General features: G+C 41.7%; 1 protein-coding gene across 5 annotated transcripts in view; it reads left to right on the top strand.

Moving 5' to 3' along the window:
- The first annotated feature begins 10 nt into the window (after positions 1-10).
- The window catches only part of P4HA1 (prolyl 4-hydroxylase subunit alpha 1), a 41,949-nt gene continuing 24,403 nt past the window's right edge, over positions 11-17,556 (top strand). For 4 of the 5 annotated variants that reach the window (XM_062579907.1, XM_062579905.1, XM_062579903.1 and 1 more), the window contains exons 1-5: positions 2,491-2,598; positions 9,433-9,549; positions 10,472-10,568; positions 13,092-13,243; positions 16,142-16,279. In XM_062579907.1, the coding sequence (XP_062435891.1) occupies positions 9,462-9,549; positions 10,472-10,568; positions 13,092-13,243; positions 16,142-16,279 (475 nt within the window). In that variant the 5' untranslated portion in view covers positions 2,491-2,598; positions 9,433-9,461. Of the gene's footprint in view, positions 54-741; positions 883-2,490; positions 2,599-9,432; positions 9,550-10,471; positions 10,569-13,091; positions 13,244-16,141; positions 16,280-17,556 lie in introns of those variants that run through there. The other variant, XM_062579904.1, reaches the window with a different exon arrangement.

Genomic DNA, 17,556 nt, shown 5'->3' with positions numbered 1-17,556 from the left:
GATGGCAACAGGGATGATCAAAGATACGCAATGTTGCTTCTGCGATGAATTAGGTAGATGCTAATGCTTCAGCCTGAGTAAGGGGTAGGAATTGGCTGTTTGTGGTCTCTTCTGGTACAGCACTTCGTAGTACCAAATGCAGATAGAAGAGGCCAAGTTTCCAATGAACAAATGGAGGTGCTTCTCTGCCCCTTGGGTAGGGGACAGCACAACTCCTACATAAAAGATGTTGCGTACACAGTTTTAGCTCAAGGGGGAGGAGGAGAAATGCGTAACAGGGAACTCAGAAGGTTATTAAACAGAAGGACCACATAAGGTTGAGGCAGCTAAAAGTGCTGGAGGCTGTGATAGTATTCTGAGCAGCTTTCTACCAAATGGACTGCAAGAAGCATTGATGCAAGTTGTCACAGTTACTCTCATGCTTTTATGAGGCCACTTCTGCCTTATCCTTGTTCTGGATTGACCTTTTTTTCAGTATCCTTTCAGTTTAGGGCCTATGGAATACTTCTGTGGGATTGTTCATAAAAGAAAGTGTGTTGTTAGGCTTATACTTGCTACAAAGGAGTCAATGTTTCTACTGGAAAACATACAGAAGTCTGTAAATCCAAAATAAAGTCTGAATGCCACTTGCTACTTGTTTTTTCTATTATTCTCTTCGAACAAGTGCTTCTCTTGCACTTGTTCTTATGGACAGTAAGTGCTTCTTAACGAAGTGCTAGATTAACAAATTGTTCCCTTCAGGCCTGCTTGAAGCTGCCTGCCTCATCATGCTCAACAGCAGGTGATAATGCACAAGACCAGCATAGAGACTTGCGAGCAAAGTTTTACCATGACTGGAGCACCAGTGACTACGCTGGAGTCACGGAAGCCAGGACAAAATGAGTGAGTACTGCTTATCTTAGTGACAGAAAGCACTGATACGATGCAGAAATCAGCTTCTAGAGTGAGGCGATGCTGTGACCATTGGGAAGAGCCCTAGATTTGGTCCTTGGTATATGCCAAACACCTGGGCTCCTTTTGACACACAATTCTTAGCCTCTGGCCCCATGCTGACAACTACATGTAAGCCTGCTAGTAAACATGCTAACAAACTGGCTTTTGTTGAAGTTCTCCACTATCTGTCTTTCCAAAGTGTAAAAGAAAGTCTGATGAAGAAATGTATGGAAAGCAGCCAGTCTCCCTAAGAAGGTTTGGAATGCCTACAGCGTGTGAGGCTTCACCAAATCTCTAGAAGCTGCCGTTAAATCTCGGACTAGATATTATGGACTCTTTGGATCATAGAGCTTTAACTAGATGCCTCAGCTAGAGGCTTGTGTATCATTCCAGTGTTTCCTGCCAGTTCTAAGAGTTGTACTTCTATTGGAAGATGACCAAGATGAGAGGAAAGGAAGGCTTATTTTTGATGGTCAGTTTTTAGCAGAACTAGCCTTCTTCCTACTCTGGTGCAGCAGCACTCACAATACTGGTGATGTAGTCAGCTGCATGGATGCAGATGTGTCCACATCTGGACAAAACGACTAAACTCACTTAAACAATATTGTTTTTTTCCTCTATGTCTTGTCTCATACCTTTCTGCAAAATGGGGCATAACGCACAGTGTCTCTTAAAGAGCAAACACTACAACACTGTTGTATGAGTTGAAGCTTAGATAACAGCTTAGGTACAGGGAAAAAATCTTGGTTGTGGATCATGCCACAACCTCCAGTCTTTTTTTATGAAGTAGCTGGTTTTAAGCAAGACGAAATTGCTAAAGGATGTTTATTAGAACGGGATGTTGTGATTCATCAGCAGTAGCTAGTTACAGTTGGTTCCAAGGGTGCAGAGTAACACCGCAGACTTCAGCAGAGCCGCACGGGCTGTGTGTTAACGTCGGTGTCTCCCTGAAGCTGTACGGAACAGAAGTCCCTGGCTGTTCCTGGCATTGGCAACTCATTGCTGGTGTTAGTGTTAACCGTGCACGCCTGTTAACGAACATATGGAGCCCTCTAATTTCTGACTTCGCTGCGTCTTGCCTATGGCCTTCCCTGCTCGGCGGGAACAACTTTTAGGCAGGGCTTTGGGCCTGCCCCGCCGGGTCACGGCTCCCCGGGCAGGTTTGCAGCGCTGGGGCAGAAGCGCTGCCTGGCACGGCGCGGGGGAGGTCGCGGGCCGGCCGTGCCAGGGAGGACATCGCGCTGCAGAGCCCCCGTCTAAAACCACAGGAACCAGTAAAGTCCCTGCCTGTGCAGGTGATGGGGGTGGGGAGGGGGCACCCATCCCCGCGGCGGCGGGGCGCTGCCGGCGCCCACGTGGAGCGGCGGCCGGGGCCGCCGCGCGTGCGCAGTGCGGCGCGCGCCGCTGTGACCGAGCTCACGTAGCGCGGCGGCCGGCGGCTGCTCCCCCGCGCGCCCCCCCTCCCCCCCCCCCCCGCCTCGTCCCGCGCGCGGCCGGGGGCGGGGCCTGCGCGCCTATAAAGGCGGCGGCGGGGCCGGCCGCGCGCCGTCGGTTACGCCACTGCGCGGCTCGCGGCGCGGCCGTTAGTGGCGCGGCCGTTAGTGGCGCCTCTCCGCGTCGTTCCGCTCCGCTGCGCGCTCGGCCCGGCCGCCGCCCTGCCCTCAGGTGAGGCCGTCGCCCCGTCCCATCCCGTCCCGTCGGCCGAGCCCCGCGGGGGGGGCGGCGGGGCCGCCGCGCGCCGCCAGGGGGTGGGAGCGATACGTGGCAGGCGCGGCCGGACCGCGTCCCGTTACGCAACGGGCGCCGCCGCCGCTGCCCGCCGGCGTTTCCGCGAGCGGCCCCCGCGCCGCCGCTGCCGGGCGGCCGCCTCCCTCCTCCCGCCCGCCCCCGGCGGCGCGGCGCGCAGCACCGCCCGGGCGGCGGCTGAAGTGGGAGAGCTGCGCGCGGGCCGTGCGGGGGAGCCGAGGGGCCGGAGCGATCGGCTGCGCGCCCGGATGAGCGCGCGAGCTACCCGGCGCGAGCGCTGGAGCGTCGCCACCGCGCGTGTCGGCGGTGCGCTCCGCGTTTGCGGCTGTGGGTGCCGCGTGTAGCGCTTGCATCGCGAGGATTAAGGCTTGCCTTGGGTTCTCCCTCTTTCTGCTGCTTTGGGTTGGAGAAAGCCGGTTGCATTTTGTAAAAGCTATCCTAGGTGCAGGTGACCCGCAGGAAGGTACACCCTTGAGCAGGTATTTCGCTAGGAGGGGTTAATTTGACCAGAGGGGAAATTTCCGCATGGAGTCTTGACGATGCCGTTGAACAAAGAGCCAGCAAGAATGTTAGATACGTTTAGAGTATGTTTTTTTTCCAACTTACCTGAAAAGCTTGCATGCTTCTAGAAGAAAGGTAGTTCAGACTTGTGCAAAGAAGTCTTATTGATGTGTAAAGGATTACCCAACATCCAATTTGATGCGACTTTTTCTTCCTGTTGAATTCAACAAGGGGAGTTGCAGAGGACCGTGAGCACTTAATTATTCACCTACTTCAGTTAGGTCAAGAATCTGAGCTTAAGATTTTAGTAACTGAAAGAAACTACCAGTTTTAAAAAGCATATGTATGTTAAATACAGCTTCTTGCAAGACAATTCAACTAAGCATGCAAACAGTATTCTGGTGAGGGTGGAAAGTAAAGATAATGACTTTCCAGTTGGTTCAGGAAGCAGAGGCCTGTTTTTTGGAGTAAGAGATGTTGTCCACCTTGCTGCTCTGTACCCAGTACTCTATGCTTTTAAATCATTGTTGGGTGTATTTAAATGTCATAACTGTACTGTAAATCCTTTGATTGGACCCAGACTACTCTGCAGTGCTTCATAATTATGTGCTGACAAAACTGGTACTGATTCCTGCCTTCTCTCTCCTTATACTGTGGAGTCAAAGTAGCTGGAACATGTCTGAATCTGGCCATATTAAGAGTGTTAATTCTGCCCATTAAGCTCTGGTTGTGCTATAGGTGGGCACATCTGTTCTAGGTGTAATTCACTGAGCTCCTCAAGAGAAGCACCGCTTGAAGAACTGCATCTAGTGGCAGTACTGCTGTGAGCATTTCCCTGCCTGTGCTCTTCACATGTGCTAGTACATCTGCCTGTGGTATTGTGTAGCAAACCATATAGGAAGTATGAGGGGGAGGAATCGCTACCTCATCTCCCAGTAAGAAACAGCTTTTGATGGGGATTCGTTCCCTTTGCTGGTCTGGTGTGGAGCCCCACAAATGACGGGCCTTTAGCTGGCACCGCTAAGTGGTATGGAAACAGGAGCTGCTGCAGAAACTTGGCTTGAACTACAGAGTGAATATAGACATTGAGACTGATCTATGGAGCTAGAGATAAGATCTCTGACTTACAGATTTAAACATTGTTGCATAATGAACAGCTTTAAATTGTAGCTTTTAAAACTATTTGGAGGTGTGCACATAGATTACAAATACCCAGTGTGCAGTTTGATAAACACAAATGGCAAATAAGACTAACACCATGGAAGGCATGAAGAGCTTTATGGGAGGAGAACTCTACCTATCTGCTGTGATCAATACAGAAAAAGAAACACCTTTCTGTTTGCTTCTGAAAGCACTGCAACAGAGTATACTTGTTGGGAAACCTTACTTTATAAATGGAGTATATTTAACTGAAGAAAGACTGTAAATAAAGTCTGTGCTGAAACAATATCTTTGTTGTCACTTGTACTGTGCATTTCTAGTTGATATTGTTCTAGTGACTTCAGAGCGAGTTGCTGTTCCTCTCAAAAGATGGATAGCCTTTCTGTTGCAGAATGACCTGCTGGGCTGGAACTTCAGCCCAGAGGAACACTTACCTGGTACAGTTCTTCAGCTGTTGATAATTGGAATTTTCCTAGTTTCTTTAAAATCACTCTTAATATCTGAAAACATTCTGTATATCTCTATAGATCCTCTGCTAATCCTTGAGCAGAGAATAAATAGAATAGCCTTCTGCTTGTTGTGTCTAGTAAGATAAGTGCTGTGCTACAGTGCCAGTGTTCTTTATCTTGGCTTAGAAAGTTAAAATAAGTGGGCAGTGAAAGGACTGTGTCCATTCAGTCTTACACTGGAAGAGCAAGAAAAACTTGCATTAGTTTATTAAGTACAAATCTGTACAAACATCCCCGTTTTATAGTCAGACTCTTGAATGCTGCCTTCAGTTCAAGGTGGTAATAAATTATACCTAAAATACATTTATTAATTACTTCAGCTCTCAAATTGATTCTTCTCTTGTTCTTATTCTGCAAAAAGAGAGGGATTTGAAGAGAGAATTGAGATCTCAGATGTAGCATGTTTATAGTATGTAGAAGTAGGCTGGTTTTTTATCTCTTTCAAATTAAAGTAGGAACACTAAGTCCTTTATTTGTACCACCAACCAATAAAAAAAATTCCAAAATATCACCAAAGGTAATCAGCAGAATTTTTGAAAGTAGTACTTACATTGCAGCTTTGACATTAGAAAGATGCCTGTAACATGCCATGTTCTTGTCTGAGTAGCAGTTCTAGAAATTCTACTTTCTCCTCTCACTGCTTAGATCTTGGTTTAAAATCAGCCTTTAAATACAACCTGCTAGAGAACCTAGATAACTGAATTCTGCTGCTTCTGTACTGAGGCTGTTAAACAGTGATAGCAGTTGACTACTCTTGATGCTTAAGAACTTTTCCACGTCTCCCAAGTACTTTGTTCTGAGCGATATTTCCAAGCATGTGGTGTCATGTGATAATAACCTGAACCCTGTTCACTGAGATAGATTTACTGCAGCGAGCATTTATCACTGTTTGTGTCATCTTCTTCCCCTCCCCATCTCCAGGTTAGCTCTGTTTGACTGTTCTGTTTTGTTTTATTTTACATAAAAAGAAAAAGCTGTTGCAGTAAGGATTGACTAGTATTTAAATTAAAAGCTTAAGCATCCTGGAGATGTGGTTTTGGTTACCAACCTGAATTTAGAGTAGGTCACTTATTTCTTACCTAAATAAAAATGCTGTTTTGCAATTCATTAGAACTATTCCAGAATAATTCAACATGCGAGTATGCCTTCTGTTTGCATTTTTCATCTGTAGCTTCTTTCTTTTTGGGGCCCTGGTAAGCACCTGGGAGCTTGAAATTGATAGTGCTGGGGGCTGTATAAAAAGCCTGTTCAGACAAACACATTGGTTTTCAGTCACCATTAGTGTGACTTTGGTGGTTTTGAGGTTATATCACTCTTTGTAGTTTAATTTCACCCTTCCTTTCTGCTTGCAAGGATGCTACATGCATTCTGATGCATCTCTTGCAATCCGGTTTCCCCTTGCGGAGCAAACATGAAGACTGTACAAGAACTCTAGGAAGAGTCTTGAGTTACAACATGTGAAATTGCATTTTTTTTGGTTCGTCTTTGCTATTAGGGGAATCCCATGCCACATTTGGCAGTATGATTATTACAACTGCTGCTTTGTCTTATTTGCGTATATATAGATACGTAATTTCATATTTGCTTGGTTTTTGCTATTTTCTGTGGGTTTTTTTCTTTCTCTGCCATGTTTCGCTGCTTCAAAGCTTAGCAAACATGTTCTGTATAGAAAGTCAGGAAACTTCTGATTTAAAGCTGTCAGCCTGACTCCCACTGAAACAGGACTAACATCATTTCTTCTTTGTGTGGGTAGTAGATTCCCTCTTCTCTAAGTTGCTCAACTACCATCTTTGCGTTTGCCTTAGGGACAGTTGAGGAGGAGAGTCAAACTGACAGAAATAATGGAGAGAAGATTTTTATTTTGATTTTCTTTGTCACAGAGAGGAAAAAAATTAAGCCTACTTATTTGGCAGCCTATGTGTCTAAGAGCTTTCCAGCGTCTTTGTTAACTGAGCCTTGTTTTTGTTGATTTGGGAACCTGTAGCTGGTCCTTTTGCAGCGGGTTTAAAAGCCATGCTACTTACTTAGCAACTGTTGTTACGGCAGTGAAAACTTGGCTGGCCACTGTCTTGGGCTCTCTTTCCAGTTATCTGAATTCCAGCTGGGAGGGAAGCAGTCGGAAGGTGACTGAAAGGTCTTGGAGGATTCTGAATCCTTGCAAATGGCAGAAAAGCTGGAGACTCTGAAATGAAAGAGAAAGCAAAGTTGGATGTTGTCTCATATAATATCCTGCTGAAAGCGGGGCGGGCTTGAAAGTTAGATCAGGTTGCAGAGGGACTTACCTCGTTGGGTTTTGACACTCCCAAGAATGGAAAAGCCAGTTGCTCTGCGTAACCTGTTTCAGTGCTTAAGTGCTGCCGTTAGGAAACCGATTAGGTACACGGAAAAAGCTTCTCGTGTGTTGCAACTTGTGGCTGTTGACACTTGTCCTTGGTCGCGTGTCTCTGAAGGTGTACGGACAGAGATACTAGAGGATCTTTGCAGTTCCAGTTATGTTCGGAGTCTGAGCGCTATTGGAGCAGGCTTTAAAGGCAGGTAGAGAAGAGGGAAAACTGTTTCCAAACCACATTGCTTAAATGGGCTTTAAGGCATGGTTCTGTCTTGCTCGGTGGATGACTGCCACCAAGAGCCACTTGGTGGAGAGGAGACATCTTTTCTCAAAATACTGTTTTTCCTTTTTTAAGATTTCATCTTGATTAATACCAAAGTGACTTCTGTGATGGTCTCCTTGTATTTTATTAAGTGCAATGAACAGGTCAATGAATTCTGAGTACTGATAATGTTAGCAAATATTTACTGTGTAGTAGAACTGTGCTTTGTAATTGATTCATGTATGTATTTGCTTGACTACTGAATGAGCAGGAGCCACTTGGCTTTCTAGAGAGCAAAACAGGAAATTGAGCTTTTTTTTTCTTTCTTTTTTTTTCTTTTTTTTTTTTTTTACACTAGGGGCTCAGGTACGCATCAGTGTCCCTGGATAGAGTTTTGAAGTAGAAAGTGAAAGTAAATTTCCCTGTGAGATAACTTTCTGTAGAAGCGACTGCAGACCACAGTGCTGGTTTAGAGCATTTGTGAGACTGAGGTCTCTGCCTTGGCTAGGGAAGAAAGCAGGACTCCAGGCTTTCCCTCTCCACGTTTTTACTTGACAGCTTTCCTTCTGCTGGTGAATGTGTCAGAGTGTTTCAGCCCTTCAGTTTTGGGCACATACATTTCACATGGTTTGTAAGAACTCGTGCTGCCCTGCTTTACTAGGTACTTGTGAGTTACCTGTTGTTTCTGGTAGTGCCAGTGAAGCTGGACTTGCCCTGTCCAAGAGGTAATCCACAGAATCAGGAAATGCAGATCTCTGTGTTTTTCTTTCTGTTAGTGCTAGAAGTGAAAAACAAAAGGCGTGAATTGCTTGGTGACTCTTAATGTGCAATAAGAGAAGATGACACTGCAGTTTGATGTCCTGAGAGTATTTTTGTTATTACCTACCCCGTGGGATGAACGATTTTTCTTTAGGTGTTTTTTTTTTGCACTTTTCTCATTTTATTTGCACCTTGTGTGAATGGCACACCTGATTTTTATGTTGTACGCTACAAGTACTGTCAATTCAATCAAAAGTATATTGCTTTCTTTCCTAAGCAGAATGAGACGTTCTGTGACTTTCCGGACTGGCTTTGTGATGTTTCTTTGGGAGCAGATTTTTCATTAGCTCTTGCCTCTGGAAGAGTGGTAAAACAGTTTTTGTTAGTACCTACAATTGTTTTAATTTATCAAAGGAAATGCTATGCATGAGAGGATGAGCAGACTTGCGTATGGAAAACGCAAATTTTGTGCATTCCAAGAGAGCATTGAAAGTATGCATTAGTGAGGAAATCGTAGGCTGTTGTGAAGGTTCAAGATCAGAAAGGCCATGAATTTGGCAGCTGTTACTGGAGAAAGCACTGGCCTGCATGTCTGCTGCAGACTCCTCTAAGGACTGACCTTGAATCAGCCAACAGAGCAGCCTTTTGTGTCAAGATGTGCTTTCAGATGTGGATGCTGGCTGAATAGTGGCAACATGCAAGTAACTGACTCTATGGATTGGTTGTATAGGAGTTTTATTTATACCTGTTCCACAAGGCATCTTTTTGACTCATCAGAGGCATGTTTTTTTCAGTGGGTGGATGAGCTTAATGTTAGGTATTATAACTTGTTATTATGTTTTTCTTCAGCATCTGGTTTTAGGAGTCTTGTTTTTTCTTTCTGGTGCTTTTTGTGATACAGCTCTATCTGCAGTGCTTAGAGGTCAAAAGGATGAAGAATGCTTGTGACAACCCTGTCTCTAAACTATTCTTCATTCTCCTATTGCACAAGGCAAAAATATTACAAAGATGTTTTTGCAGAATGGAGTCAGTTCCCTGAGAGAGCTTTTGTGCTCAAGCTTATCAAAGGTAGAACTGTAAAAGAAAAATGGTTTACTGGTTGGTGAACCTCTGGTGCTGAAATTCTGCTGCCTCAAGAGCTAATAGCCATTCTGAGATAATAAGCTGGCTCATTCAAAGGTAGATTCGAATCTCTGAATAGGGAAGTTTCACCTACTTTGTTTCTTTTGTAGGTACGTGGTGAGGTGGCAGCTGTTGAACTATGGCATTCAACAAGATTTGGTGTATTGTAGCCCTGGGATTTCTACTGCCTTTTTCTTATGCCCATACAGACTTCTTCACTTCCATTGGTGAGACATTTTGGTGTATATAGTACATAGCGGAAAATTTCTTTACAACTATCAAAAGTTGTTCAGCAATAAGCTTAATGGAGCACAGGGCTGTAGTCGGTAGAGAACTAAATCCACTTATTAGTTCTTCTGACATATTTGACTTTTTACTTTTGGGAGAAATATGCTTTTACTTAAGTAAGTCATCTTAGTCCAGTGACAAAGGCAAAGGTCTGCATGCATTGTATGTTCTTGTACATATTGAACTTTAAACAAAATTTTAGTGTGAATTACTGCATATATGTGGAGGAAAATGAAACAACTGTTTAGGATGCATAATAATACCAGTATGGCAATGTACCTTCTCCTGGGTTCTAGTGGCGTATAATGCAACTAAAGACGTGAAGTTTATATTAAAATAACCAGTTCAACTGCCTGCTTACAGAGAATGAAGCAATTATGAACTGAGAGACTGTTGCATTGAAGTCATGTAAATAATTTTAAAAATTAAAAAAAGGACTAATACTGTATGTCAAACATGAAGTCTTTGTATATTTTTGTAGCTTTGTCATTATTTGTGCTACATTATGTATGCTTGGATGACAGATCATTCAGTTGCAACCTACTTCCTTTTCCAAATGAATCCTAAATTAGTTCTAATAATAAATTTGTAATACTGTGTTAATTTCCATGGCAACAAGGTTTGTCCAACATGAGGTTTTATCCTTCACCAAAAAAAAAAAAAAAAAAAGAAGTCTGATTCAAAAAAAAAAGTCTGATTCAAATATTCATTCAGGCCTCTTAAAGTACAGAAGCACTTTGGGGAGGAAAGAGTAGAAAGGAGGAAGAATTTTATTTTGAATTCTCTCTCTCTCTCTCTTTTTTTTTTTTTTTTTTTTTTTGCTTTCTCCTGTTCTAACCAAACTGTTGACTTATTTTCTAGGTCATATGACAGACTTAATTAATACAGAAAAAGACCTGGTGATATCACTGAAAGATTATATCAAGGCAGAGGAGAGCAAGCTGGAGCAGATCAAAAAGTAAGCAGTTTGTTTCACAATGCTAATAGTTAATAATTTGAGTCTACCCTTAATGTAAAAAGTACTTACAAGGCTGACTAAATTTGAGGAATTTCGCCTCTAGGACAAAGATTAACTAGCAGATTTGGTCACTTTTTTTGCCCTAAATTGTTATCTCGAAGCCAGTGGTTTATTTTGTGCAGCTTTCTTATGGTGAAATCTCATCAGCCTGCTTCAGGATATCAGTATGATATCTTGACATGTAATTCTTTAAAAGACAGACTGTGCTTGGTGGCAACCAAAACCCAAGAAATCTCTAGATGTGTGTTACAAAGACTGCGATGATATACCAGCTATAAAAGCTCTCAAAGATATTGGTGTGGCTGTATTGTTCAGGAGTGTTTAAGCTAGAACTCAGGTGGACTTACCAGTGAATAGAAATAAATCATTACAGGAACAGAGCCTCTTTTTACTTGTTATATTTTGGGTTATAAATAAAATAAAATAAAATAAAATAAAATTACTGCTTTTTAAAATAACTGAGTCCTGACCATTGCAGTTACTATGTTGCTCAACTCTGTAGGCCCGAGGACAAGAACCCAGTATCTCAGACTTTATGAAAACTAGAGATAAGATTTTTGTATCACTGAACTGGATGCAACAAAGTGTGCTTAAATCTGTCATAAGGGTGTCTAAAAGGTTTGATAGATGTATGAATTTTACTCTAACTTCTGTGGGTTACATTTTGACATCTAAACTTGCAAGCTGTCTAAGAAGAAAGGTTCTTTTGTCAGACTATTTATTTTTATCACTGTATGAAATACGTGAGTTGAAATTGCTCGCAGGTTTGGAAGGTTATGAGTCTCTTCTTTATAACTGTAAGTTAAAGTGGGAGTGTACAGACTGGACAGCCAAAACCATATAAATACAGTTTATTATAAAAGCATCACAGCTGTGTTTTTATTATACTAGAGGTTTCCGCTATCAGGACAAAAAAAGTTAAAATAACTGTCACAGAGATGGAAGAAATTGGAAAAAAAAATCCCAGGATCTTTTGAGGCTCTGTTCTTTAGCTGAAAGATATTGGTTGTTTCTGTTGACTTAAGTAAGCTCAATGAAAGTCAAAATTTACTGAAATAGGGAAGATGGCTTATACCTTTGTGGGTGGCTTGTGGTGGATTTTTGTGAAACAGAAGCAACTTGAAAGAAATCTTGGTCTTGTGCTTGTGGCTTACAGCAGCAGTGACTTTTAGTTAATCGTTAGGTTTGATAGTCATGCATTGGGAAATGTGTAGTGAATTTCTTGAAATTAGTCTCTTCAGTATTCAGCTTGTTAGAAGCTGGAATTGTTCCAGAGGAGCATTATAGCCCTCTGCTTCAGAATATGTTGATTCCTGGAGGTAGTGCTGTCCATTCCTTTGTTCCTGACAAGAAGGTAGGCTGGGGCTGTCAGAGGGTAGGGAAACAGTTAAAAATGGTATGGGAGAATTGAATACAAACAGTGGTGCATTTAACAGTTGGAAAATTAAACATTCACTTGCTTTGGGTAAAGTAAGCAAACTTAATTTGAACGTACCAAATTTTGGAGCAAGCTGATTGCCAGCCCATGTACAGAGTCCCCTGCAGGCTACAGATTCTGTACTTGCTTTGTATTGATGTTGCTGCCTGGTATTTGCTGTGGAGTGTTGCTTTTTTAACATTATTTTATTCTGTGTTCACAGTACTGCTATATGTCCTTACGTTCTAGATCTGTATTGCCTTGGATAGGGAAGGGAAGCGTGGCCGTTCTGCAGACGCAGCGTAGTGCTGTTGCTCTTGGCGTGACTGATGTGCCTGCTGACTTGAGATTCAAGTGCACTAGATGCTTCCATCAGAGCACTAGGCAGATGAACAGCAGCAGCTGTTGAAAGGGTTGCTTATTCGGAATGAATTGCAGTTGTGAATGGCTTATGTCGCTGAAAGAATTAGGGAGGTTTGCTGAGTCAGAACTGTAGCATCACAGAAGTAATTGGAGCTTCGTACTTGGGAGCACAAGAGCTATGTTTTTTTTTCCTGCAAATTTATAATATGGAAAGCAGATCTGTGGTGGGAGGCAGGGGGCTTAGAACAAGCCTGAGTATCTCAAAGTAAAATAATTTGGGACATGTATTTTGAGCTACTTTTTTGTAAACTTTATAAGAAGTGCATCTAAAAATACATGACGAAAATGTGGGTAAAACTTTGTATTTGATTAGTCCTGCGTGAAAACTCACAATGGATCTGTTGGCACGCTTCATTTGGTATTTGTAGGAAGGAGTTCTTTCTGCAGTGTTCCGGCAAAGATCACAAGAATAGCACAAGTTTAAAACATAAGCTGCAGCTGAGGAAGAGGATTTTTTTCCAAAACAAAAGAGGCCTTTTTGTTTCTTTCAGAAGAGCTTTACACGTAACATACAAAGCCTGCACTTCTTTATTGGGATTTTTACTAACCGAGTGTTGAGTAGTTGTATAGTGCAATGGAAGACTTTTAAATGAGACTATAATTAGTACATCTTTTCACTATAGATGGGCAGAGAAATTAGATCAGCTGACAGACACTGCTACAAAAGACCCAGAGGGATTTTTGGGACATCCTGTAAATGCATTCAAGTTGATGAAACGGCTGAACACAGAGTGGGGTGAGCTGGAGAACCTGGTTCTGAAGGACATGTCAGATGGTAAGTCTGCCTGCAGTAGAAACAGTGATCGTATTATAAGTGCAGTTATTTTGACTTGTGTCTTTCATGTGTCACAGGCTGAACTAGACAGCTCTTAGCTCTATTTCAAAGATGCCTTCATTAAAGCACACAAACAAGCACCGTAGAAGATCCTGCTACTTTGCTGTCAAAGTACTGTAATCTGAGCACTAAAAAAATTCTGCAGAACTGTGATGCTTAGAGGGAGTCTTCTCCGTGGAGGCTTTAAATTTTGCAAGAGATCAAGGTTGCTTCGTCTGCTCTCCCACTCTATTTATCTAGTCTGTTAGAGAGTTTTACCTCTAAATTTGGTAACTTCATTTTTCAGCATGAAAAGGGATTTTTTTCTGTGGAAAGATGCTGTGGGACCCCTGCCTTAAAATAAAAACAGAAAAGGGGTGAAAAAAATGCCTTCCAAGTGCAAGGTGTGTGGGGCTGTCTTTGAGTAGCCAAGTGCTGTGGCTGCTGATCTGCCTGGTCTTGTTAAGATGTGATAGTGCGAAACCTGAATGTTGGCAGAGACCAAGTGTTTGTGAAACTGATATGAACGAGTGTTAACTGTACTTTGCTGCCTTCGTTCCTCAGCAAGAGTGGAAACCCTTTGCAAGGAAGGAGGACATAAAATAGCAGCTGACTATGAAAAAGACTTTTAGCAGCAGGAATTGGGGATAACTCTTTTTCTGTAAGAATCCATGTCAACAACTGAGAGCAGGTGTAAGTTTGTAGAAAGAAATGACAAAAAAGCAGAGTGTTCAGGAAAAAAAAAGGAGAGATGGATAGTCTCTAAGAATTCATCACATTCAGCTTCACAGTTGTTGCTGTGGGAGATCAAATGTTCTGACTGAAAAGGCTCTTTACCTGCATCTTAAGCCCCTCTTCTGAATGGGGAGGTGGGGAGTGGACCATTTTGTTTTATGAAAATTATCAAGAAAAGGGATAATAGTTGGGGGAAGCATAATGCTGTAAAAGAAAGGAGTAGAAGGAGGTTGTTTATGGCAAGGTTTCCTGCTTAAAAAGAAAACAGATAGCATTAGGTCAGAATGGTTAAAAAGTCTACTAAATGTGGCAGAAATGACAAATTCAACCAGTTCGCTTGCGCTCTCTCTCTCTCTTTTTTTTAACAGCTTTGCAGCTAAGGTCTATGTATTACGCTTTTGTTGCTTGGAACTACATTTGTTTGGTTTTGGTTATGCTGCTTAGTTTTCAAACTGCTGGATATTAAATGCACTTGATAGACTTGATAGACTTAGTGGTACCATCCTTAGAATGGTAAAGTTATAAAGCTCGTTGTGCTTTAAGATCTTGGGACAAAAGAGTTTGTCAGGAAGAAACGCCGCTTCTATGAAAATGCCTGACAGACACTCAGACACTTTTACCAAAGTAACTTCATTCCTTGGCAAACTCTTTTGCTGGCTGCTCAGATTAAGATGCTTGTTTTGCCTTTCTCCAAGTGACCTCCTGGTTTTGCAAAGCTCTCTTTACCTCATCAGTGCAAATAGCTCATAAGCTTCTTAATTGTGAAGAATTAGAAGGGGAAAATAGAAGCTATTCTCCCACTGAAGAGAGGGTAATACGTTAATGCTACAGGAGGCGTCCTTCAAGTAAAAGGAGTAATAGGAATGCTTTCATGACATCATATCTCCTGAAAATTCCCTCTGTGAAACCAGATTTTCTACAGTGTGTCTAGCAAGCACTATTACAAAATTGAGGAGTATGAGCTTGAAGTTGATCTTGGTTTAATATTTTGTCCCAATGAGAAAAATACGGGGGGTGACAGAGTAGATTCTATACTTGGAGACACCTCTTTTCCACTTCCTTATGATTTCAGTCTGCCTACAAAGGAGGAGAACGTCCATGTTAAATAACATTGTGGACAGGTTTGCTCTAGTGTAGAAAGGATGCGGAAGTGCTCTGCAATGCTTTTATGCAGCAGTATGAGGAATCTTGTGGTTGGAAATATAGTAGGGATGCCATCTTTACTGTCATGTCTCTTTTCTCATCAGTCTGGCAAAGCATGAATATCAGTACTGAATATTTTTGAAATGCTAAAAGAAAGGTTCTTAAAATTGGAGAGGGAATAATCAAGCTTTTGTGGCTCAATCCTGTACCCTTACATGTTTATGGGATTTACAATTGACTTAAATGGCGTTGGGATTTCACAGTAGATGTTTACATGCAACTCTAATAAATGGGGAGTGATTGCTGGAGAGAATATTGTTTTAATTTGCAGAACCTACTTGTCTTTTTATTCCAAAAACTTCACCCTAGTGTGCCTGTCAAAAGCAAATAGAAGCAAACAAATTACTGTGTTTTCTTTTTTTTTGTTCCTTTGCTGTCTTTTTGGAAAACAATTGAAATACTAACATTTCAAAATGTATCTCTAGTTGGACTTTGAGTTTTGTGAAAATGAGAAACTCCATTGAGAAACCTCTTTAACGTCGGGCGTTTCTCAAGTTTGAATGTAAATATGTTAATGTCCAAGTCTACAAAAAAGCAGTTAGGTTCCTAGCGCCTGTTTAGTTGCCTAAGGTGCTGTTGAAAGCTGTTGGAAAATAGATGGCAACATTTTGTTTTCATCTTCGTACTGACCAGCCTTAATCTCTGCATTGTTTATTGTTAGTGGTGGCTTTCTCCATCCTAAAGTATTTGCAAGTTCCACATTACTGAACAGAAAACTTTTTGGGAGGAGGTTTGAGTGGAACAGTTACAAAAGTCATCAGCACTATGTCAGTAATGTTCTCCAGGTAGTGATGGTCTTTTTGTTGCATGTATATTTTTTATTTTATTTATTTATTTTTAGAGTAGGGAGTCATTTCTGACATAATGTTCTCAATAGAATTCTTAGGACAAAAAAGGCCAGATGTTTCCCTGTCTTCCCAGGCTTTATCTCGAACATGACTATTCAGCGCCAGTTTTTCCCAAATGATGAAGATCAGACTGGTGCTGCAAAAGCTCTCCTGAGGCTTCAGGACACATATAATTTGGATACAGACACCCTCTCAAGAGGCAATCTGCCAGGTAAGATTCATCTGCATTATTTTCTGAAGATATTTGTGAACTTACTGAAGGTCCTGATTACAAATCCTTTGACTACTTTTTCTCTTGTTTAACCGTGTAGTATGATGATAACAGTATGAATACATTTGAGTTGGCTAATAATTTATGAAAAATTGTGTTATATGGGTAATTGAATGCAGGCTGACATAGGTGTAACTTTTAACTCTGCTACGGTTCAGGAGAGAGCCTGTTGCCTCCGGCCGAACTGGTGGAGAGGAATCCAGGGAGACGTGATCCAGTCTGGTCATGTTGTCAGGTCTAGCTTCGTGGTTGTTCTGTTGGAAAGTATATTCGCTTGGCTTTGCTGCCTGATGGGCTTTCTGCTGTCTTTCAAGTTACAGTGGTGAAAATATTGTCCAGAATACAAGGTTCATTCTGAATTTAGACTTTACTTTGTTCAGTCGTTTTCCTGCTTTCCTCACATACTCAGTTCCTGTTTGTGCCAGAACTTGAAAATTTCTATTTTCTATTCGAGAATTGCAAGTGAATTTTTTCTTTCCATTTATATGCCTCCTCCTTGTCTTGCTTGAAATATCATGATTAGCCTAGACTGACTATGCATTCTTACCTGAATGCAAGACCTTAAATACGTGGCTTAACTTAATTCGATGGACAAACAAGTTCACTGCCTGAAAAAATGGTTAAATTAAAAAAAAAATTTAGTTAAGTCTACATCTTTCTTCTATTTATGGTAAGAGAATTTGGTGCTCGTAGGTCTTAAAAAAAAAAATCAATAGAAATAAGATCTTGCTTGGCTGAGTGTTTTCCTTGTGTTAAACCAGCCACATACTGGCCAGTAGTTAGTTTTATAGCATGTTGCAATGCGTTTTAACAAAACTGGTTTTGTTATTCATTTCCCCTTTTCCTCTCAGTGATAAGATGGACATTTTGAGTTGGGATTTGTAAAATGTTAAGTGACTTAAGATTTTTAAGCTTAAGTTTCATAATGTATATAAACTGGAAGGAAAAAAAAAAAAAAAACAGGAGCATATGGTACACATACAAAACACTTGCGCTTATTAGCTTTACCTGAGATATTGTTTTAAAGGATTATAGGCAGGAGAAGACACGCTTCCTTTTTTGTTAGAAGACTCTTTCTCTGCCAGTTTTTCTCAAATTTCCTCTGTTCAAGAATACTACTGTGCCAGCTGGCCAAAAATCTGCACTGTACAATCAGTGTTTTTTTGCAAACATCCGCTGTGGTCAGACGTCTAATAAAATTTAAAGTAAATGGCTTT

This window comes from Rhea pennata, chromosome 7 (assembly GCF_028389875.1).
Source record: "Rhea pennata isolate bPtePen1 chromosome 7, bPtePen1.pri, whole genome shotgun sequence".
Taxonomy (NCBI): Eukaryota; Metazoa; Chordata; class Aves; order Rheiformes; family Rheidae; genus Rhea; species Rhea pennata.
Note: the sequence above shows the minus strand (reverse complement) of the source record. Positions and strands in the feature narration are given on the sequence as shown.